General features: G+C 55.7%; 1 protein-coding gene across 4 annotated transcripts; it reads left to right on the top strand.

Annotated features, from left to right (window-relative positions):
- The first annotated feature begins 696 nt into the window (after positions 1-696).
- Positions 697-22,957, top strand: DLG4 (discs large MAGUK scaffold protein 4). 4 transcript variants are annotated; one of them, XM_030862214.2, is made up of 20 exons: positions 697-1,145; positions 8,612-8,776; positions 11,948-12,001; positions 12,148-12,198; positions 12,402-12,526; positions 12,625-12,794; positions 12,896-13,032; positions 13,181-13,325; positions 16,635-16,930; positions 17,042-17,144; positions 17,276-17,390; positions 18,734-18,910; positions 19,195-19,231; positions 19,325-19,352; positions 19,464-19,511; positions 19,593-19,694; positions 20,011-20,183; positions 21,077-21,186; positions 21,934-22,025; positions 22,200-22,957. In XM_030862214.2, exons 1-20 carry the CDS (start codon positions 1,116-1,118, stop codon positions 22,304-22,306), a joined length of 2,265 nt encoding a protein of 754 aa, XP_030718074.1. In that variant the 5' UTR covers positions 697-1,115; the 3' UTR covers positions 22,307-22,957. The 4 variants fall into 4 exon arrangements, with proteins under 4 accessions (XP_030718074.1, XP_060146953.1, XP_030718077.1 ...); XM_060290970.2 differs by having other exon boundaries at positions 11,948-12,002; positions 12,140-12,198; XM_030862217.2 differs by having other exon boundaries at positions 699-1,145; positions 8,612-8,677.
- Positions 22,958-23,775: the final 818 nt, after the last annotated feature.

The following is a 23,775-nucleotide window of genomic DNA, read 5'->3' as shown; positions in this document are numbered from 1 at the left end:
TGGACTATTACGAGGCTTCCATCTCAGAGAGTCAGGTAAAGGGGTGAGGGTGGGGGCCTGACTTCCCGAGGGAGCAGGCAGGGCTGGAGGGGGACCAAAGTACTGCGAATATGAACCTGAGACTTGGGGGCCCTGGGGACAACATCCTGAGTCAGGGGCAAGGAGAATGCACTCTTTCCCGTCCTGTAGCCCCTTCGCCCTCTTGCTTCCCACTCTTCTTTACCTGCCCCAGTTTCACGCACTAGAGTCTAGGACGCAGTCACTTTCCAGGCTTCCTCCTGTGAATCCTGAGGGAGCACTAGGCCCCCAGGGATTCCCTCCTGCCAGCCCCTCCCTCACTCCCTACCCCCTACCATGGCCTTTCTCCAGTATCTCAACAACCCCGGGTGCTCCCAGCCCATCTGTGTGTGCCTCCTCGTCTGAGAAATGAACTCCCTCCTCACTGCCTCTGCTGTCATCGCTGGTGGCTGGCCGAGACTCCATGTTTGCCTCAGGGCCTCTGGGCTCCTGCTTCCTTCTCCTTTCCCATTATCCGGGTTCCTGCCAGCGCGGAAGCAGTTAACTCTGCCAAGGCACCCCCCCCTCCTTCTCGCTCCTCGCTCCCTCCCTCCCTCCCTCCCCCTGCTTCCTCTCTCCTCCTCTCTCCCCTTCCCTCCTCGGCTCCACGGCTCCCTCGGCCGCTGCCGCCTCCGACCCCCCCCACCCCACTCCCCCGCCACGGCCCCTAGCCCCTGGCCGTTAGGCAAGACCTCCCCCTACCCCGGGGCTCCCCGAAATCCAGTTCCCCTCCCCCACCTCAGCTCATGCCCCAGCCCCCGAACTCCGGGGCTGCCAGCCCCCGGTGCCCCCGCCCCTCCTGAGAATCGGGGTGTGCTCCCTAAGCCCCCTCCCCTCCATTGGGGACCCCTTTTTAGGGCCCCCTTCCCCTCCCTCCCACGCTCCCCTACCCTTCCCTTCTCCAACCCCCTCTTTCCCCTCTCACCCCTCCCCCCATCCTGGCCCCCCCTGCAAAAGTGGGGTGCGGAGGGGGGAGGGGTGAGAACCCACGGAGGGGAGGAACGAAACTCCGATGAAGTCAGAGCCCCTTACCCGCCGCCGCGGCCAGGCCCCCCAACATGGACTGTCTCTGTATAGTGACAACCAAGGTAAGCATGAGGGGGGACCTATAAACTGGGGGGAGGGTATGAGTTCGTGGGGAGGGGTTAGTCAGGCCTAATCCGCGGCTGGGGGCCCTGGGGTGAGAGCATCAGAAGATGTATCTGCGGGGGTCATAATTTAGTTTGGGGGTTCACATCTGAGAAAATGCTGGGTTTGGCCACAGGTGCCCCCTGGAGTGAGCCCTTTGAGGGAAATGGAAAATTGGGGGTATTCTGTGACTTGGGGGATCTGGTGGATTTTGAGGTTCACCAATGATGTTTGAGGGAGACTTATTTAAGGAGAAGCCTGGCTCACATGGGAGTCCTGCTTGCTGTATGTTAGGAGGTGGACTGCATGGCGGGGGGGACCTCTTCCCTCTTGGAGGACAAGCTGGCTTCCAGGTGCCTTGCCCAATTTCACAGGGCTCCTGGCTTGAGGGTAGAAGGTTACTGGTTGTGAGTACCTGACTGGTCTGGGGGTGTCAGCTGGCAGGGAAGGGGTGGGCCTTCAGGCTATAAAAGAAGCGTCTCATGGCTGATACATTTGGGGGCGCTCTCAATTTGAGGGAACTGTCAATTTAGGGTTCGATCATGTGGAATGGGGATACTTGGGAGTTGTCAGAGAGCTGGGGCCTGACATAGGATCACCTGAGGGAATGGACCAGGTGAGGTTAGGATTTGGGGTATTCCCTTGGGAGGTAGAAGGTTGCAGCAGCTGAGGTTGCCAGCTCCTGAGGAGGAGGATGAGAGGTTTGGGGAGAGGGGATTTGCGGAGGGGCACCAGGTGCGTGGTGCAAAATTTGGGGGTGGCCCAGGAAGGTGCCCAACATCCCCGTTTCCTCCCACACTGAATCTACCCCTGGTTGAGAAGGAGGGAGAAGAGCAGATGGAGGGGAATGTTCCTGTTACCCCTGACACTTGGGATCAAGGTGGGGGAAGACACCTGGATCTAAGGTTACTGGGGTGAGAAGGTGTAGGAGAAAGGCCGGGCTGGCAGCAGTGAAGATCTGTACAAGGGTGTCCCTGTGGTTGGAGCCTGGCAAGTGCAGGAGATCTTGGATGGGGAGCACTAGCAAGCTTCTGGTGGGATGCAGAATACCTAGGTCTTGGCTGTAAGACTCTGGGACTGGAAAGCTGGATGCCTGGTGTGTGGAGGGAGGCTTGGGCGGGTGGCAGGCAGCTGGGGGTTGGGGGGTGGGACAGGAAGTGGGGGCCGGGAGGCGGGGTCTGGGTGAGTCACAGGCTGGGGAGGGGGTTATATTTAGTGGGAACTGCAGATTCTCAGGGGAGGGAGCTGAGGACACACATGTTCTTTGCCACAAACTCATGTATGTATATACACATGCATCTACACATGCGTCATGCATGTGTGAGCATGGATGGAGGAGACTGGGGGCTGGGGACCTTTAAGTCCAAGCCCCCACCGCCTCTCCAGGGCTACTTGCTTATCCCCCATTTTGTGGGCTTTGGGCTTTCTCCCATACTGCCTCTTCCTCCCATCCCTGTAGTTTCAGTGGATTTTTGTGCCTCAGTTTCTCTGGCCTGCTCTCCTTTAATGTCTGTCTGATTCTCAGTTCCTCCTGTCTCCTGCCCTTAGCCTGCCTCTTAGCCTTAGGCTCCCTGGCTATGGTCCCTTATGTGCAGGTGTACACAGAAAGCCAGTTGGAATGTGTGGGCTCTGCTTCCAACATGTGAACACACATACACGAGCAAGGGTGAGGGGTTTGTCTGCAGTGGCAGCTATTCTGGGAGGATGGGTTTATTCATTTCCCTTCAAGAATCCTGCTTCTTCGATGGAGCCCAGGGTTGAGCATCCCCGAAGGAAGGAGTCTTGCGCAGAGAGGATCATGCATTTTGTGGTTTTACAGAGGTGTGGAGACCCAGGCTTGCCACGTTTCTTGGCCGGAAAACTTGTCAGTCTCGGGATGGCGGGGACTCGAAGTCCCATAAGGCCTTGAGGCGCAAGATCTGTCGGTGTTGGCGAGTTGCTGCCCGTGGGCCTGTTGGGAGTTGTGGTTCATCTCTATCCAGGGCAGCGGAGGGTTAGCTTAGGAGGAGCCAGCAGGGGGCACATGGCACTTGTCCCCCCCCAAAATGCTGGGTAGGGTAGACGGTGCTCATGCTTTGCGGTCGTTGAGCTTCCCGGCTCCGTCTGAGTCCTCCATCTTTCATTGCCTATATTTAGACTTCTGCCGCAGTAATTTAAGGATCATTTATTGAATACCTACAATGTGCCAGGTCCTGTGCTTTGTGCTAACTGTGCCTTTATAGCTGTCACTTAGTCTTACTCTGTGCCTAGCTCTCTGCGTGTATCTCTTGTCTCTGAGCATCTCTTTCTCCCACTCCGCCCCCGTCCCTCCCCCTTCTCCCCGCGCTGCTGCCGCCGTTGCCATGGTAACCGGCGACGACTGAAGTTGCGTGGCGGACTTGAGGGCCGGGCGAGGGGGGCGGGGGGCGGAGCAGAACAAGTGGGGGAGGGGGGAAAGTGGGGAAAGACCAGGGGTATTTGGCCAGAGTCCCGGAGGCGAAGCGGTTAAACCCTCCGGGTGGTCCTTATTGGGCAAAGCTAAGATGCCGGGGGCGGGGCAGTGTGGCCAACGGCCTCATTCATTGGCCGACTGGGGCGTGGCGGAGGGGCAGTGTGGGCGAGGCCGGGGGAGCGAATGGGCGGGAAGTGGACGGAGGCGCGGTCTCCTGGAGGCAGGTGGGCGGGGTCTGGCTTACTCTACCAAGGGTGGCGGGCAACGAAAGGGGCGGGGCCTTAGGCTGGGTAACCGGCCCGAAATGAGGGCGGGGCTGACCCGGCAGGGGCGTGACGTGGTCCCATGTGCCGAAAGGAGACAGGGTTTGAGGGGCTTGTTGTCTAAGAAACTGCGGGGCGCGGGGGTCTTTGGAAAGGAGAATCCGGGGGTTGGGCGATCTGACGTCTCAGTTTTCCTAAGATGGAGGCCTGTTCGGATTCCATCAGAGCAAAACCTCCTACCTCAGCTCTATGTTCCAGGGAGACGGTTGCTAGGCGACAGCAAAGTCCTGGATTGCTGCGTTGCCAGGCAACGGGGAAACGGAAAATGGAGGGAAAAAGGAAATGGGGGATGGGGGAGGGTCTTAATGGGCCACAGCGCCCACTGGTGGAGAACTAGGGCCTGTGCATTTTCTTTTCTAGAAGGAATTTCGAGTTCAGCCCTTTCCGCACTGGCTCCCGGATCCAAGCGTTCTATCCAGATATGAAACTAGGACCTTGGGGATCATCTCGGGGGCGCATCTAACAGATTCCAACCAACGGGGAGAGAGGGGGCATGGGTCAGGTTCTAGGGAAGTCCGTCCTCTCTACCATATGTAGGCATTTTAGAAAAACCAAGAGAAGCAGATTTTAGGGGACTGCTCACTGGGCTTTAAGAGTTGGAAAGGTGGGCGTTCAATGGGAGAATATTTGGAAGAGATGCTTTCAGGTTCAGTTTGGGACAAAATGCAAGACATCTGAGGCAGTCATTTTGGGGTGTTATGGGAGATTTGTGGGTCACTGCAAGTTGCAGGCCAGATCTTATTTTGGTAAAAATTTTTTGAGACTTGGGTGTGGGGGAGATAGATATATTTGGGAGTAATCTTCCAACAAAGTTAAAATTCAGAATCATGGTGGGGGGAATGTTGAGATGTAGGGGAGGGCAGCCAGAAAAGGGAGTAATGTATGCACTTAAGGGGGAAAGAAAAGGAATAGGGAAACATCTCTTAATTTAAAGGTTTGGTAATAAATTGAAGAGGTTTCGATTGAATTTAGAAGGTCAGCTTTAAATTACATTACGTATTCCCTGAAATGGGATTTGGTGGTATTGGGGAACGGTATATTAGAAACTCATGAGTATCTCATTAGGTTCAAGGATTTGGACAGGGGACCCCAAACAAATTTGAGGACTGCTTATTTGGGTGTTTACATTAGAGCAAGGGTAATAGTTGCACTAATTTCAAGGTCTCTGTCAGTGGATTGGGGGAATAGATAAAATTTTAATAGGGATGATTTCAAGGGTAGATTAATTTGAGGGCACAACAGGATCTGTGGTCCTTCAACTCTTGGAAAGCGTTGTCTGGCTATCATGTGGGGCTTTCCCGCTGGTTAGAATAGGAGGTGTCTTGGCATCTGTGGGGATGTTGTCTACATTAACAATCTTTGGGGAGGTTGGGGGGAGGGGATTGTGGGAGGCAGTTTAGATCCCTTGGGGGTCCTTCTGAAATGAGGGAGAAGAGCTGCTTCCTTCCCTGCACCCTGAGAGTCCAGTGAGGTTTTGTAATAGTTAGGACCTGGTGATTTTAGGGGTGGGAGATTAGATAGAATAAGGGGTCCTAGAGAACCAGAGCGATAAATTGGTAAATTTTAGGAGTGAGTCTATTTGTAAAGGAATAGGAATATACTGTGGAAGGTGAAGTGCACAGAGAAACAGCTGGAACCAGGGAAGTTGATGGCTAAGAGGGTCTCCCCTCACCCCTTCTCTCCCATCGTGACGCTCTCCCGCACTGCGCAGGCGCCGTTTCACCCCCCACCCCCCCAGGCTGCAGCCTCCAGTTGCCGCGGCAGCCGCAGCCCCCGCCCCTCTGCCCCTCCCCCTCCCCCAACCCTGGGACCCTTGCTCTCCCACCCACCCCTTCCCCTCAGTCCCCCTCCCCTTCTCCATGTCGGCTCGGAACAGATTCGCCTCCATGTGTCTCTGCGTGGTACGTGCCGCGGTACGGGCTCCGGCCCCGCTCCCCTCTTCCCGGACCCCCCAAATCTCAGGGTGCAAGCTTCAAGTGCTGTCGCTCTTCCTTCTGCTTGGTGGGGTCTCTGGGTTGCAGTGTCTCGCGGACAGGCACAGTGGGTCGCCCCTCCTATGATCATCCACTTTCACTCACACCCCTCTATTCTGGGGGTACAAGGCTGGGTTCCAGGTCATTCTTGTAACTGGGGCTCCGGTGAGGAGGGAGCCAAGGGGGAAAGAACAACAGCACCCCCCAGCCTTTTGATTTATCCTATGCCTTAATATATTGGGGGTTCAGACTTGATCCCAATAGCACTGGAGCTGTCGCCCCGCGGCAGCCCTGAGTCCCTGTAGGGTAAAAGAGGGGATCCTCCTTTCTTGCCTGTCCTGCTTTAGTTGTCCTGTCATCTGGGATGAGAGGTGCTGACCCCGACCCCCACCTACCAGTTTGCAGTTTCTGAATGACTCTCTCCCAGCCCCACCTCTCCAGAGGTTTTTCCTTACTACATTTACTTAGAAAATGTCCAGGGACTGAGCACAGGCCCTAACCTCCTCCAGCCACATTCTGGGAACTTTGGTACCCTTTCCTTGTTCCCCATCTCCCTCACCTTGTCTCCCAATCAGGAGGAGCCTTTTCCTCAGTCCTAGACACCCCTGCTCCCCATGGGGATGAGGCAGGGAGAGGTGTCTGCAGTCTCACTGTGCTACAAATTTACTTTCATCTCCTATCTAGAATAAACAATGAAATGTCCCTTTGCAAACTTCCAGCACCCTGATAGTTCTTCATCGAGATTCGGGAATTTTCTGTGTGAGGTGGGGTAAATAAAGATGGAGGGGCATCGGGCTCAAACCCTTCCCCGACTCCAAAACTTGAAGCTGCAACCCTTGGCCCTGCCTCATGTATCATGCAGGGAATTGGGGGCCTTGTGAAGCGGAGGCACAGCTGCCTCCTCCCTTTCTCCCTGGCCCCTCCAGTTCTGGGGCTCTGTCCTTCAGATCTCGCACTGTCCAGGCTGAAGACCACCTTTTCAGGGTGTGGAATGACAGCCTCTTTCATTTCATCGAATTCTGTTATCCAGGAGGGCCCAGCTTTGAGGAGGGTTATTTAGCTTATACTTCCCCTAGCTTCCCTTCTCCACTTTTGGTGTTCATGATATGGAAACCTGGAGGGAGCTTGGGATTCTCTCTCCGAGACTGTCTCCAAGTCAAGTCTCTCTCCAAGGCCAGAAAACAGAGTGTACCTTGATGAGCCCCATGTTTTCCTTCTTTAAGCCTCTTCAAATGTATCAAGGTGTGTCCTGGGTTTGAGAATCTCCATGTACCATCTTCTTCTTCCTATTCTCTTACTTCATCCTTAACCACGGCCAAAGTTGGATTACATCCTCAGCCTTGGTTCCTCATCCTCAGAATTTTCAGTCATACTGTAGCATCAGGCATTGACCTTGATAAGTTTCCTCCAGTTTGACCTTGTAACTGTTGGTCTCCAAATGTTGGGGTCCTCTCAGTTTCTCAGATACTTTTTTTGAGAGGGAAATCTTGCCTTCTCTTTTCACCCACGTGTACTGGGGAGTGTATTCTGTCTTCTCCAGTCTCTGAGGGAGCCCTGCATATGGCAGCCTCCCCCTCCACCATGGAGCCTGGTTTTGGGGAGGATTTGCTTCTATGAGAGCAGAGGCAGATGTGGGAGGACCCAGGCAGGGGCACTGCCCTTCACTATCTCCAGCTGCCCTTTTCCTCTCTCTGGTCCCCAGTTAATCTCATTTACTGATGTCCCTATTAAGGTAGTATGGGAGGCCCTTGAGATGGCACGTGGTTAGTTAGGAAGGGAGTCAGGGGTGAGGTTGGGTCTCTCACTCCAAGAGGCCGGAGGGAGACCAGGAATTCATTCTGAGGCTCTACCCCCTCCCGCAGTCAGCAAACCTGGAAGCTGACACCCATTCCCGCCCCCCTTCTGAGCCCTACTGTCTCTGTTCCTCCCCCTTTCTCCCCCTTCTCCTTCTAGTATATCCGATTAGCTGCCTGGGCTGTAGGCGTTTGTAGAGGCGGGGTAGACTCCTGGGGCCCCTTTGCCGATGACCTGGGAACCGGCGAGGCCAGCTGGCCGGGTTTAGCTGTGTCCTGCTAGGGGGGCTGACGCCAAGTACCGGCTAGTTGAAGGGCTTGACTGTGGTCCCTGCCTGGGGCCTGCAAGGTGCTGGAGAGCCACTCACTCCAGGGGTAGAGGCTGCAGTGGGGCGACTGAGGCAAGGAGGGTGGGGTGGGGTACAGAGTGGGAGAAGCAACTGGAAGGAGGCAGTGGGATTGATGTAAAGAGGAAATGGGGGGAAGCTGATGAGGAAAGCAAGGACGCTGGGGATGGATGTAGAGAACGGGGGTGCACGTGTCAGAGGGGCTGGAGCTCTGGGAGAGGGGTGAGGAAACGGAAGCCAGAGGAAGGAGTGTGCTGGGTAGAAGGCGGGGGTCCTAGGCTGGGAGTTGAAGGAGTTGGGGGATGGGGCAGGGCTTTGGGAAGAGAGGAGAGGTGCCGAGGCCCTGGCGGGAGAGGGGGATGTGGGGAGGTGGAGAGAGGGGAGCCAATGGGCTGGAGGACAGGGAGGGGGAGGAGCTGGCCAGGCCCCAGGGCCTTCCGCACTGCACTGGCGGGGGGGCGGGGGGGGCGGGGGGGAGAAGAGGAGGCGCGCCGGGGCGGGCAGCCTGGAGCCCGAGGCGCTGGGCCGGCCCCTGTGACGCCTCCGTCCCCGTCCCCAGAAATACCGCTACCAAGATGAAGACACGCCCCCTCTGGAGCACAGCCCGGCCCACCTCCCCAACCAGGTAAACGCCCCCGAGCTGGTGCACGTGGCGGAGAGGAACTTGTCCCACCTCGAGGCCGTCCAAGGGGTCGTGGGCCACGCCCACTTCTCCCCCCTCAAGGTAGGAGACTCAGGCGGCCCCCTCCCCAGTGCGGCCCTCGGAGCCTCGGAGCTACAACATCCCCCAAGGCCCGGTAGGGCGTGAGCCGTAGGTGGGGGGAGGCCGGGGCTGGGGAGCTGGGCTTGGGCTCCTGGGGCCGGGGGAGGGAGGGGGCATTTGGGGCGTTGGAAACACCTGATTACCAAAGAGGAGAAAGAGAGGCCAGGCAATTGGGAGTGGGTGTAGGGCTTACAGCCAGGAGTGTGTGTGTGTGCGTGTGCGTGTGTGTGTCTGCGTGTCTGTGCGCACGTGTGTTGAGATGTGTGCATCCCCCAGGATGCTCTCGCGCCCCAGCCCTCTTCATTCCTTCACACCCTCCATCTCCATTTCCATTTTCTGCGGCCAGAGCGCTGCCCTCATTTGCTCTTGTCCCTTCGCTGCCTCCTCCCCCCCACTTCCGGCCTCTGGGCCTGGCTCTCCAGCCCTTTCCATCTGTCTGGCCTGAGACTAGTCGCCCGGGCCTTTCTGCCTCCATCCCCTGCCCCGGCCTTTGCACCCCTCCTGTGCGCCACCCCCCTCGCTGCCTTTCCCTCCCTGTTGGCTGGCGGGCTGGTTCTAGATGCTGTCTCTCTCTTCCTCCCACGCACTCTCTTTCTCCCTCTCCCTGATCCCCAGCTCAGGCCCTCTGCGGCCTGATCAGCCTTCTGCCTCGGCAGCCGGCTCCCAACTTCTTCCCCCTCAATCTCCTCTTCCGGGGGCACAGGCTGGGGAGGATGGAGTGTACCAGGCTAGCAGGGAGATTCACGGGAACACTGTGGGGTCAGGGGTGAGATTCTAGGATCTTGTGGGATGCCCTGGAAGGGGGGGTTGTTGACATTTCACCAAGAAGATGGTGAGGAGGTTTCTGAGCCTAGAGATGAGGAGGCAGAGAGGGGGCAGCAGTAGGTTCTGGGGTGAGAAGGATGTGGTAGGAGAGGAATTGGAGAGGGAGAAAAAGACTGTTCTCAGGCAGGTAGCAAAGTGGAGAGGCAACAGAAGGGTAAGAGGTCCTGGGCCAGGAGACAGACAAGGATGAGACTGTGAAATCAGGGCAGCAGGTCGAGCTGATTGAGAGGAAGGAAAGGAAGGCTCTGGAGATGAGGAGATGGTGCAGAGGATTCCTAGAGATGCTTTTTTTCCCCCAAGATGGGGCCATTAAGTCCCTGGGGAAGGAGAAGAGGAGAGAAGGTGGTAGTTAGTACAGAACTAGGGACATTTGGAATCTGAGCCCAGGAAGCAGAGGGAAGTGGAAGGAGAGAGTGCTGGAGGCCATGAGTGTGGGAGGGAGGTCCCATGACAAGGCCTGAGCTGGGGGACAGGAGAAACCTCAATTTTCAGAGGAGAGGGGGAATGGGTTGAGAATGAAGGATTGTGATTTGGTCATAGAATCTTGAGGGTTTGAGGATGAACTAAGGGAGGGTGGTGCTGATCTCTCTGGGGAATCAGAAATTAAGGTGGAGGATAAGAGCAGGAGACTGATAAGGGATGGGCCCGAATGGGAGGATGCGGACAGGGAAGTGGACAGGGAAGCGGATGGAGAATGGAAGATGCGAATTGAAGGGTGGGGCAGAGATGTAGATGGAGGTTATCGGGTGGGGTAGAGAGAGGGACACAGATGAAGGTAGTTGCGGATACAAGATGGGGCCTGGGAAAGGAAATTCTAGGATAAGGATGGGGATGGCGATTGAGGATAGGCTGTGGGATAGAGGATGGACGTGCGGATGAGAGTTGGGCAGTCAGTGGCTATTGGTTGGACAGTTAGCATCTGCTGAGATTTGAAGGGTCGGAGGATGGTGTTAATAGATTTATGGATATGAAATCAACTATAGAGCTTGAAACTGTGTAGTATGGACAAATAGCAGTAGGAGAGAGGAGGGACCCTTTGGAAGGAGAGAGCGAGGAGTCTGGGGAATCCGTGATGAGTGCCTCGCGCTTGGTAGGCTCCAAATAAATACTTGTTTAAGGAGGAGATAGGTTGGGGACCCCGGAAGGAGGCTTTTGGCCGCCTTCCCCCATTGCCATGGAAACGTGGCTTCGGTTGCCCAGGCAATTGGGGAAGCCCCTAGGACCGGCCTAAACCGGGCTCCGCCCTGGAATCTAGAGACCCTGCTGCGTCGAGGCGACTGACGTCAGGGACCTGGGCACACCCCACTTTAACCCTTTCCCGGATGAAGTGGTGGGCGGGCGGAGAATAGATGAGAGGATAGGACCCGGATGTCTTTCACCACTCCCCTTTCCTGATGTTCTTTGCACTGCATAGGGTGAGGGGCGTACGGGAGGGAGGAAAGGAAGTTATTCAGGGTGCGCTGCGCCCTCAATCCTCCTCAGCCTGGACTTATTTCTGCCGGGCTAACGCGGCGGTGGGGGGGAGGGGGCGGGGCCCAGGTCAGGAAAGGCGGGGCTAGAGGATCCCTTCTGCCTTTGGGAATCTGGTTGTCCTTAGGCCACGCCCCATCTCCCCCTCCTGTTGTCCTGGCGACGGGGCCTCCAGGAGGTGGGTCTCCCCAGGCCTTGGCTGGGCTTAGATACCGTTGCTAGGCAACAGGGTCCCTAGAGGAAGGAGTAGATTTAATGGTGGGTGGGCGAGAGGGAGGGTGGGGCCTGCATCTGGGGGAACCCCGGATTCCCGGGGCCCAGGGTTTAGGGCAAATGTGTGTGAAAATGAGGGGCAAATCTGAGGGAGGGTTATGAAGGTATCTGGGTGTATGTGGGCGGATAGGGAGAGGGATGGGGGCAGGAAGGGGGAGCAGGACCCAGTGGACATAAGTCCTGTGGTGTCTGTGTGTAGCGCATAAGGCATGTAACACTCTGTGGTGTTACATCCGGTGAGACGCTTCCCCCCCCCAAGGCGCCCCTCCAGCCAACCCTTTACCATCTGCTGCTCCCCTATCTGGCTGTCTCTCCCTTCCTCCTTCTCAGACACCTCCTTCCACATGCAGGGGGCCTGGGCTGGGCAGAATTGGGTCCAGCATGTGTATGTGTGTGTGTGTGTATGTAACACGGACTGAGGCTGGGTCCTTCAGGGAGTCAAGGGTAGCAGAGCGGGCTGGGTTAAGACACTGAGAAGGTAGCCAGGCCGGTGGGACTCTTGGTTACCGGCTCCCTCTTGAGCCAAGGTTCAGGCAGCTTTTCGTCTCCTTTTTCCCCTCACAGGCCAATTCTCCCCCTGTGATTGTCAACACAGATACCCTAGAAGCCCCGGGATATGTGAGTTGTTTAGATTTTGTGGCCATTACAGAAGAGAGGAGGGAGACAGGGAGGGCCTGGGTCCCAGCAGCCAGGGTAGGGCCAGGTTCTCAGGTAGGAAGTCTGTCTCACTGCTCTTGTGTTTCTGGCCCGTGCTGGAGTTGCAGGTGAACGGGACAGAGGGGGAAATGGAATACGAGGAGATCACACTGGAAAGGGTGAGCAGGCTCCTCCCTCCAAGGTCCTCCCCCCTCGCTCCCTGTCTGTGCTTCTCTCTGTGCCCGTTTTTTCTTTGTGGCCAGCCTCTTAACCCTGTCCCTTCCTGCTCTGGTCACAACTCCCCGACCCACTCCCCTACCCCCTTGCCCTGTCTAGAGCGGGTGGTGAGGGGAGCTGACCCTCTTCCCCTCCTTCTGCCCAGGGTAACTCAGGTCTGGGCTTCAGCATCGCAGGTGGCACTGATAACCCACACATCGGTGACGACCCATCCATTTTCATCACCAAGATCATTCCTGGTGGGGCTGCTGCCCAGGATGGCCGTCTCAGGTGGGGAGAAGAGACAGGGGTTAGGATGCTGATTCCCTGGAAAGGGAGGGCCAGGGCAGCAGGAAGCTCCTGGCTCAGGCCCACTTTGCTGCCCTCAGGGTCAACGATAGCATCTTGTTTGTAAATGAAGTGGACGTGCGGGAGGTGACCCACTCAGCCGCGGTGGAGGCCCTCAAAGAGGCAGGCTCCATCGTCCGCCTCTACGTCATGCGCCGGAAGCCCCCGGCTGAGAAGCTCATGGAGATCAAGCTCATCAAGGGGCCTAAAGGTAGTAACCTGTTATGTCTCCACCCCCATCCCACTGTCCGCTGCCCCAAGGCCTGCTCCCCAGGTACCTGGGCACCCACCTCTGCCTTCCCCTCCATCTAGGTCTTGGCTTCAGCATTGCTGGAGGTGTAGGGAACCAGCACATCCCCGGAGATAATAGCATCTATGTAACCAAGATTATCGAAGGGGGTGCTGCCCACAAGGATGGGAGGTTGCAGATTGGAGACAAGATCCTGGCGGTGAGGACCCCCATCACTTTTCTAGCCCACACTTAGGTCTTGCCTACTGGTCCTGAGCAGGCCCAGGCTTCCTCATCGGCTCACCCTCAGTGCATCCGTCTTGAGGATGTTTCTGGTTCTCTCTGAGCTCTGCTTCCCTTGACCCTAGGTCAACAGTGTGGGGCTGGAGGACGTCATGCATGAGGATGCCGTGGCAGCCCTGAAGAACACATATGATGTTGTCTACCTAAAGGTGGCCAAGCCCAGCAATGCCTACCTGAGTGACAGCTATGCTCCCCCAGACATCACAACCTGTGAGAGCCCTCCAAACCCCAGAGCTGCCCGTGCCCCATCTCAGTCACCCCATGACATCCCTGGTGACCATTCCTCTTCAGATACTTCCCCTGAACTGGCCACAACCTCTGTCACTTCCTGTGGTTGGAGAATAGATGGAAAATCGGTCACCATCAAAGAACTAGAAAAGATTGTCAATGGTTCCTCCCGCAGAGGGCACGAGGCCCAGATGGTTTTATGGCTAATTTTATCAAATCCTCATGGAGTAGATAATTCTTATGCTCTTTTTGAATATAAGAAAAGATAAAATATCTCACATTTCATTTTATGAGGGCATTTGAAAATGGTCACAAAGATTATATAAAAAGAAGGAAAGTAGGGAGTTCCCTGGTGACCTAATGGTTAGGATTCTGGGCTTTCACTGCCGTGGCCTGGCTTCAATCCCTGGTGGCAGAACTAAGATCCTGCAAGCCGTGCGGTGTGGCAAAAAAAAAAAAAAAAAAGGAAGAAGAAGGAAAGTATAGGCCAATTTTGCTTCTGAACAGAGATGTAAAAGTATCTAATAACATAGTTGCACAACAAACACAGCAGTGTATTAAGGGAATAACATTGTCACAAAGTAGGGTTTGTTTCAGGGAATTAAAGGTGGTTCATATTATGAAACCTCTCAGTATGATTTATTGTATTAAAAAGTTAAGGGAGAAAAGGGGTAAGTTCATTTCAAATAGATGTGGAAAAGGCATTTGATGAAATCCATCATCCTATTTTTGGAGGGAAACTTAGTATACTAGGAACAGAATTTTCCTTAACGTGATTGAAGAATAGCTATCAAAAACTAACAATGAACACATTCTAATGATAAAATCCTAGCAGTGTGTACATTAAGTTAGGAACTAGGCAAGGATGCCTCTTCCTGCTACTGTTATTCCACATTGCTTTAGAGCGGAGTTTCTCAGTGTTGGGACTGTTGACATTCTTTGTTGTAGGGGGTTGTTCTGTGCCCTGTAGGATGTTTAACAGCAGCCCTGGCCTCTGTCTATCAGATGAAATGGTACCCCTCCCCACCAGTGAGAACAACCAAGAATGTCTTGAGACACTGCCAAATGTCCCCTGGGAGGCGAAATTCCCCTGCGTGAGAATCACTGCTTTAGAGCCTTCAGGCAGTGTAGCAAGAGAAAAAGAATGAATAGATGTTACTTACATTTGAAAGGGGAGAAACAAACTTATCCTTATTTGTAAATTATACTTTTGTCCATCTAGATTAAAATCTAAGTGAATTAACCAAAGAACTTAGAAATAATATGTAGGGTTAAGAAAGTGGCCATAAAATGTAATGGGTAAAAAGATCCCTTTTGCCATAGGAGAAAAGCTCTATAAAATTCGTAGAAAAATAAGCTTGACAAGAAGTGTGTAAGATTTACATGAAAAAAATGATGAAACTTTACTGAAGGACATAAAAGAAGACTGAAGAATTGGAGAGTCACATCGTGCTTCCTGACGCAAAAAACATAATATGCTAAATATCTCAATCTTCTCCAAGTTAATCTCTGCATTTTATGCGTCCTCATCAGAATTTTAATGTCCCCCCTACCCCCAACTGGAAAAATACATTTGGGAGAATAGCTAAGAAATTTTTGGAAAAGAATAACGAGATGTGACTGCTCCGTCCAAATCTGAAATCATACTGTAAGACCATATTAAAATCACATGGTCTTGTTTCTAAACACCACAACCTACCAAAAGGAACCTTGGCTCCTTGGAGAAAGGGCCAATTCCAAATCTTTTTTTTTTTTTTTTTCAATTCCAAATCTTGAGCAAGAAATGTGCAAGATGAGCTTGTAACATCTTTCATACTAGAAAGCGAGGAAGATATGAAAGGGTCGTGTCAAAGACACAGAAGTTGAAACTGGCCATTCAACCAAAACTCATTAGATATGTTAAAATCTACAGGATTATAATGATACTTCAAAACAATTGCGTACCTTTAGAGGATGCTAGGGAACTCATCCATTCTGAAAACTGGCAAGTAAAGGGAAAGAGTCAAGCATTTATTCTCCCTTCCTGTACAAACTGCACCTTAGAGTAACCAAATGGTTGATATGGGAACGTTCTTTTTTTTTTTTTGAATCTATTTATTTATTTATTTTGGGGCTGCATTGGGTCTTCGTTGCTGCGCGCGGGCTTTCTCTAGTTGCAACGAGCGGGGGCTACTATTTGCGGTGCGCGGGCTTCTCGTTGTGGTGGCTTCTCTTTGTTGCAGAGCACAGGCTCTAGGCACACGGGCTTCAGTAGTTGTGGCATGCAGGCTCCGTAGTTGTGGCTCGCGGGCTTTAGAGCGCAGGTTCAGTAGTTGTGGCGCACAGGCTTAGTTGCTCCGTGGCATGTGGGATGTTCCCGGACCAGGGCTCGAACCTGTGTCCCCTGCATTGGCAGGCGGATTCTTAACCACTGCGCCACCAGGGAAGCCCAGGAACGTTCTCTTTTACAGACGAATTCTCACTCATAAATGTTCCTCCCTCAAAAAAAAAAAAACACAAACAAACATAGAATATCAGCGCTATTTTGCTGTCCCCAGTGAACTGTGAGGACCAGGCAACAATCATCAGTGGCTGCTAAAACTCTTAGGTGAAAGCCTGATGGGGGGCTCTACAATGTATGGATCAGGTTGACAATCCCTGAACCTACAGATTTGTCTTACCTAAGAAAAGGCAACCGGACAGTATTGCATCCTGTCATAATGCAGAAAGCACGCAGCACCACCTATGAAATATTCTTGCCAAAAAGTGAACTTGAGTCTCTTTTTGGATGACCAGTGTACAGGAAATACAGGGCAGAGGCGCAGGTTAACACCCCAGGGACAGGGATGCAAGCAGTGATTTACCTGTTAGAATTTCCCTAGCAGAATGTGGGAAATTCTGCTAGACAATGCCCTAGTTTTTTCAACAAATGAATGGCCAAGGGGTGGGGGGGGAAGGGAGAGGAATTTCATAGATGAAGGGATTTGAGAGATGCTACAACCAAACGAAAAACCCCAAAGCCTGGTATTAATATTCTCCTTGGCTCCGTGATCCCTGCCATACCGAGGTCACGTACCCTTAAGATCCACTGTCCCCTAGGAGAACCAACCTCGACGTCACCTGTGAATTCCTGCCCCTGACATTGCTGTGACCTGACGCCCCCTTCACCACCCCAGCCTTGTTTCTCTGGCACAGTAACTTCCCCTTTCCCCGAGTCTGGCTCTGCTGATTCCCTAGGGAGGAGGTGGGGTGGTGGGCGCTGTCTTCTTCCATGTACTTCCATCTCATCCTTTCGCCCACGTCTTCCCCCAGCCTATTCCCAGCACCTGGACAACGAGATCAGTCATAGCAGCTACCTGGGCACTGACTACCCCACAGCCATGACCCCCACCTCCCCTCGGCGCTACTCCCCAGTGGCCAAGGACCTGCTCGGGGAGGAAGACATCCCCCGAGAACCGAGGCGGATCGTGATCCACCGGGGATCCACGGGCCTGGGCTTCAACATCGTGGGTGGCGAGGACGGTGAAGGCATCTTCATCTCCTTCATCCTGGCCGGGGGCCCTGCGGACCTCAGTGGGGAGCTGCGGAAGGGGGACCAGATCCTCTCGGTGAGGGAAGGCCAGCCCTTGCCCGGACCACCCCCTCCCCTGAGGGCAGAGCCCTGTGGGCTGGAGCCTGGCCTGCATCTCCAGTGACTCAGCCTCTCCTGCTCTCTCTAGGTCAATGGTGTTGACCTCCGCAACGCCAGCCACGAGCAGGCTGCCATTGCCCTGAAGAACGCGGGTCAGACAGTCACGATCATCGCTCAGTATAAACCGGAAGGTATCGGGCCTGCAGCGCGCCTTCTCGTGGGCTCAGCTCTCTGTCTCCTCGGCTCCTGGCTTCAGCAGGGGCCGAGGGAGGGTGGCGGTAGGATGGGGCCCGAGCTCAGGAACCTTCTTGTCCTTCCTCAGAGTACAGCCGGTTCGAGGCCAAGATCCACGACCTTCGGGAACAGCTCATGAACAGCAGCCTGGGCTCAGGGACTGCCTCCCTGCGAAGCAATCCCAAAAGGGGTTTCTACATCAGGTCGGACGCTTCCCGGGCTGGGCTCCAAGTCCTCCTGTGCCCCTCGTCCCCCAGCCAGCTTTCCCCCTCAACCCTGCTGGCCCCCCCCCCCCCCCCCCCCGCCGGCCAACACTCAGCTGGCGACGCTCAGCTGGCATTCCCGCACAGGTTAGCATTGTGAAGTAGTCCCTGTGATCCCTACTGCCACTAGCCCCGGTCACCCTGGCACCTGCCCTGGTACCCCCAGCTGTCCCACAATCTGGTAACTCAAAGGGTAACACCTGGCAGAGCAGGGGGCCTCTCGGCTTTTGGAATATATTGCTGCAGCCTGCCCAGCCCCGTGGGACAACGCAGTCTAGGGGAGGTGGACCACCGCTCTCTCCAGTCTGTCCCCATCTCTCCGGTGGCGTTTTGCTACCTTCTTGGGGCTCCTTCTCCCATTGGCTCCTCTTTCTCGTTCTCCGCAGGCCTAGGCGCTGTGTCTGATGCTTTTTCCCTTCTCTCCCTTTGGGGGCCCGTCCACTCCCATGGCCTGCCACTCGCTCTGCAGATGTCGCTCAGAGCTGTCAGCTCTGGCCTGACCTCTTCCTCGAGGTCTAGACCTGCAGTTCTGGCCATCTGCTTTCTGGACACGTCCATGGGGATGTCCCACAGGCATTCACACGCAACATGTCCCAAACTGTGAGCTCACCTCTTTCTCCCGTGCGCTCGTGCTGTCTGTCCCACCCAGTCAGTGTTCTCTCTCCCTGAATGGCACCTCCATCCGCCCAGATGCCCGGCTCAGACCGGAGCCTCGTCTGGCCCTTTCCTCCCTGCAGGCTTCAGCTGGCTCCCAGGGCTGGTCAGTTCTGACTCCCAGGTGATGCCGGGCAATCCTGGGGTCCCTTCCCATCTTTCTAGCCCCAGTGATCTGCTCAACATCTCTGCTATCTCTGCGGTCATTCCTTCCCTTGTCCTGACCTCAGGGGTTATGACTTACAGGAGTTTCATACTGCTGAGGGTAACCAGAGTTTGCAGAGAGTGATCTTTTTTTCTTTCCCTTACGAGTTCGGGTCCACGTTGCCCCTGTGACTGTGACGTGTGTGCATACTGCAACTGCTTTCTTGGGAGGGTGCCGTTCTAGATCTTACTCTAGAAATTGCACTGAATCCATAGCCTGTCTGATCCCTGACACAGTGTGGACTGAATGACAGTTCATAGTTATGGTGATCATGAGTTTCGGGGTTTCATGATCATGAGTTCTAGGGTTTCTCAGAATCCACGGCACCTGTGCTTGTCTCTAGACCCCGGGGCAGAACCTCCAGGTTGGGTCCTGGGGGACGGAGTCCTCACCAGGCTCTGACCAAAGGCCGCCTGCCCTCCAGGGCCCTGTTTGACTACGACAAGACCAAGGACTGTGGCTTCCTGAGCCAGGCTCTGAGCTTCCGCTTTGGGGATGTGCTGCATGTCATCGACGCCAGTGACGAGGAGTGGTGGCAGGCGCGGCGGGTCCACTCTGACAGCGAGACTGATGACATCGGCTTTATCCCCAGCAAACGGCGGTGAGCCTTTCTGCCCCAGGCACTGACGCTCCCAAGGTCCCCAGGCTGGGCAGCCAGTAGGGAGGACATGGGTCTGCCTACTGACTCCTTGGGAATCCGTCTGCTGGGCCTTCCCAGCAGCACCATGACTCACATGAGCACTTCTGGCAAACGCCTCATTTAGGAGCACGGGGCCCAGGGGCTGCTGAGAGATGGGGTTCTCAGCTGGCCCGGGGTGAGGCCATCGGGCTCCTCATGGGCATTTCCCTACACGCCCCCCCACCATCCCTCCATGTATCCCACAGGGTTGAGCGACGGGAGTGGTCAAGGTTAAAGGCCAAGGTAGGTAGAGGAGGCCGTGAGCTTGGGTGGAAGAGTGGGGGGCTCGTGGGCCTGGACTCTTGACCAATCGCATGGCCTGCTCTTTCTTCCTAGGATTGGGGCTCCAGCTCTGGATCACAGGGTACGTAGGGTCAGTTTGGGAAGACCTGAGGTGAGAGGGGCCCTGAGCCTCGCACAGGGCCCCAGGTCCCCTGCATCAGAGCCCCCTTGCCGACGCCCTGCCTCCCACTAGGTCGAGAAGACTCGGTCCTGAGCTACGAGACGGTGACACAGATGGAAGGTGAGGTCTGGCTGTGCGACCTGGCCCAGCCACCCCTGCTCCCTGCTCTGCTCCCCACCTGACCCCGCACTCTCTCCTCAGTGCACTACGCTCGCCCCATCATCATCCTCGGGCCCACCAAGGACCGTGCCAATGATGATCTCCTCTCCGAGTTCCCCGACAAGTTTGGATCCTGTGTTCCCCGTGAGTGCCGGGGCCTTGGAATGGGTAGGGGGGCCCAAGCGGTCACACAGGCAGAGCCGCTTCCGGGCATTGGGATGCAGCCGGACATACGGGTTCTCAGAGAAGGGTGCTTCTCAGCCACCCTCATGTTCCATGGTGACCTTTCCAGGCCGGGGACTTGGAGGACCCGGGGTTGCTGAGGAAGTCTCCCCAGCTGCCCCCTTCCCTGAAGGACTGGCTGGGCACTCTGCGGGGGGGGGGGGGGGTCGCTGTAGGCAGGGTTTAAGCTAGAGGGATGGTGGTTAGATCTTTGGGTGGTGGGGTGACTTCCTGGCAGATACGACACGGCCCAAGCGGGAGTATGAGATAGATGGCCGGGATTACCACTTCGTGTCATCCCGGGAGAAAATGGAGAAGGACATCCAGGCGCACAAGTTCATTGAGGCCGGCCAGTACAACAGCCACCTGTATGGAACCAGCGTCCAGTCCGTGCGCGAGGTGGCCGAGCAGGTAGGAGCCGCGGCGCCGTCCTCCTGCCCGCCCCCCGTGGCCTTCCTTTAGCTCTCTAACACGCTCTCTCTCTGTCTCTTCCCTGCTGGGTCTCCACTCCGCTTCTCCACCTCCTGCTCCTCTTGGGCAACTCTGCCCGCCTGCTCTCTGGTGCCCCGCTCTCCCTGCCTCCCTCCCTCCCTTGGTCCCTGACCCCAAACTCTGCTCTGCCATCTGTCCCCTCTCCTCCCCTGCCCTCCTCCTTGCCCCATTTCACCTCTCTTCCTGCGGCCTTGCCCTTGGTGGCTCGGCCTCCCCCCACTCGGTCCCTCCCTTCTGCCGGCTCCCCTTTGGCCCTCTCCCCTCTCCCCTCCCACTCCTCTGCCCCCACCTTCTCCCTGCTGCCCCCACCCTGCCCTCTCCCTCCATGGCTCCTTTCTCCATCTGCCTCTCCTCCCTCCCATCTGTCTCTCCTTGTTCCTTCCATCTGTCTGTCCTCTGTCCGTCCTCCCCTCCCTCCTCTCTCTATCCTACTTCCTCCCCTCCCTCCTCCCTCTATCCTACTTCCTTTCTCCTTTTTCTTTGCTTCTCGCGACCCCCCCCCCCCCCCGCCTTGCTCTGCCCCATCTTTTGGTTCCTCACACCTCCCTCCTTCCCCCCACTCCCTCCCTCCTGTGCTGACCCCTCCCTTGCCCTCCGTCTGCCCCTCGCCTTTTTCTCTCTGTCTTTCATTCTGTCTATCCATACCTTTCCTGCCTCAACTCTCTCTGTCCGCGTGTCTTTCGACATCCATGTCATTTCCCTTTCGGCCAATCCCCCGTTCCCTACCTTCCCATGAACTGTGTCCTCTCCTGGCACCTGTGTCCTTTCCCGCCACCTGCTGGTCCGCCTCCGCCCCCCCTGCCCGCCCCCAGGGGAAGCACTGCATCCTCGATGTCTCGGCCAATGCCGTGCGGCGGCTGCAGGCGGCCCACCTGCACCCTATCGCCATCTTCATCCGCCCCCGCTCCCTGGAGAATGTGCTGTGAGTATGGTCCCGGGGGGCTTCCCCTCTGCTCGCCCACACCTGTGGCTCTGGGCCTCAGAAGGCCTCTGTGTTGAACTGTTCCCTCAGAACCCTAGACAGCAGCTCCGGCAGCCCTTCAGGGAAATCTGCACCTAGAGCTGGAACCCAGAGGATACTGGGACTCCCAGGCCTCTTTCCTTTTCTCCTGCCCCGGGCTAGGCAGGACTACAACTCCCAGCAACCCCTGGGGGTACACACCTTCTAGGCCGAGCCAGGGCTTCGGGGCTGTCGGGAGTTAGAGTCTTAATCCCTTCACTGGGGCTGCCGGCTGGAAGGCTGAGGCTCTGGAGAGGTCCCTGGAGTGGCCACACCCGGCTGGGGTGGATCATGGGGAGGGGGCCCGTCTGTGGCCCCAGAGGTTATTGGGAATTGTTTTTTTGTTTGTTTGTTTGTTTTTTGCGGTACGCGGGCCTCTCACTGTTGTGGCCTCTCCCGTTGCGGCCCCGCAGGCTCAGTGGCCGTGGCTCACGGGCCTAGCTGCTCCGCGTCATTTGGGATCTTCCCGGACCGGGGCAGGAACCCGTGTCGCCTGCATCGGCAGGCGGACTCTCAACCACTGCGCCACCAGGGAAGCCCAGGAATTGTATTTTTTGCTTCGTGCTCCAGATGAGAAAATACTGGTTGCGACCTCACAGCTCTGGATGGAGGAGATAAAAGGTGGGGCAGGACCCACCCTCAGGTCTGTGTGTCTCTCACTGTCCACAGAGAGATTAATAAGCGGATCACAGAGGAGCAAGCCCGCAAAGCCTTCGACAGAGCCACCAAGCTGGAGCAGGAATTCACAGAGTGCTTCTCAGGTGAGGTGCACACAAGGCACCTTTGGTTCAGATTCAAAGAGGGGGCCCCCACTGGGTGGGTGGTTTAGAGAGAGGTGTCCCCTTTGGGTGGGTGCAGCCCCGCGGCATGTGGATAGGAGAATTAGAAAAAGGTGCCCCTCTGGGCCTGACTCCCTGCTCCCCCCCTACCCCCAGCCATCGTGGAGGGAGACAGCTTTGAGGAGATCTACCACAAGGTGAAGCGCGTCATCGAGGACCTCTCAGGCCCCTACATCTGGGTCCCAGCCCGAGAGAGACTCTGATTCCTGCCCTGGCTTGGCCTGGACTCGCCCCGCCTCCATCGCCCAGGCCCTTGGTCTGGACTGAATTGCCCACGCCCTTCGCACCTCCAGCCTCCCTCCCACCCCTTCTTATTTATTTCCTTTCTAACTGGATCCAGCCCATTGGAGGGGGGACACTCCTCTGCATGTATCCCCGCACCCCAGAACTGGACTCCTGAACCCCAGGAACCTGGGGTCTGGGGGGGGAGCCCTGGGCTCCTGATCCCGAGCCCTAGCTCCTTAGGACCCCTCGCCCCTGCCCGCCCCCAACGCACACACAGACCCACCAGGGGCCACCTGCCTTCCCTCATCTTCTCCCACACACATTGCGGAAGTCAGGGCCCCCCTCAAGGAGCACCCCGCTGCAGGGATGCAGGGCTACAGGCCACCGCGCTCTCCCGAGGCAGGGTCTGGGGTCATCCCTGCCCCCATCATAACTCCCCCTGTCCCTTGATTTCTCATTTATTTTTTTCCATTTTTTTTCTTCTCAAAGGTGGTTTTTGGGGGGATAAGTAGGGGGACTCCACTGTGAGCCCCCTGCTTTCTACATGCCCCCCACCTTTTTTCTTTGCCGGTTTGCATGAGTGGAAGGTCTAACTGTGGCTTTTTTTTTTTTTTTTTCTGGGATTTTTTTTTGGGGGAATGGGGAGGGATGGGTCTAGGGAGCGGGAATGTGGGGGGGGCAGGGTTGGGGGTAGGGTGTCTGGGAACCAGGGGAAGACTGGAAATGCTGCCGCCTTCTGCAATTTATTTATTTTTTCTTTTGAGAGAGTGAAAGGAAGAGACAGATACTTGAAACCTGGTGTGTGGCCTGGTTATTTGGGCCCCGGGTGAGGGGGGAGACCGGGTGGGAGCATAGGGATGGGTCTGGTAAGGTCAGATCCTTCTTCCCCCCCCCCCTGCACTCCCCACCCCACAGGATAGAGTGGCCTGAAACGGGCCTTGTTGGAACCTGCAAATCAAGGCTTCAGGGTCTATAATGAAGAATGGGCCTGGGGGTGGGGTGGGGCGGGGCTGGAGCTTGGTCCAAGGTCACTGACAGACCCAGAAAGAGGACTTGCAAATGTAGCCCAGCCCTGACCACTCCCCTGGGCTGTCTCAGTCCTGTCGGGCAGCACAATGGTCTCTAAAGAAAATAGTGAGGACACTTCATTCATGTTTGGAGCCGTGGACAGAGCTGGGCTCTGGCAGTGACCTTCAGAGAGGTTTGCTGATAAGAAATGCTGTGTGAATATTCATTGGATTTCTTTATGTCTGCCCCATCTCTATAGGAAATATTTGAAGCAGTTTTGCAAATAATAAGGGTAGGAAAATAGAATGTGATACCAAAGGTAAAAATAGGAGAAACAGATGTATTAGCTATGAGGGTAAATATGATTTCTGAGCTTCCTGGTAGACAGGGCAAAAAGGGAAATGGTCCATTACATACATACATACATACATATACATGT

Source organism: Globicephala melas, chromosome 20 (genome assembly GCF_963455315.2).
Source record: "Globicephala melas chromosome 20, mGloMel1.2, whole genome shotgun sequence".
Classification (NCBI taxonomy): Eukaryota; Metazoa; Chordata; class Mammalia; order Artiodactyla; family Delphinidae; genus Globicephala; species Globicephala melas.
Note: the sequence above shows the minus strand (reverse complement) of the source record. Positions and strands in the feature narration are given on the sequence as shown.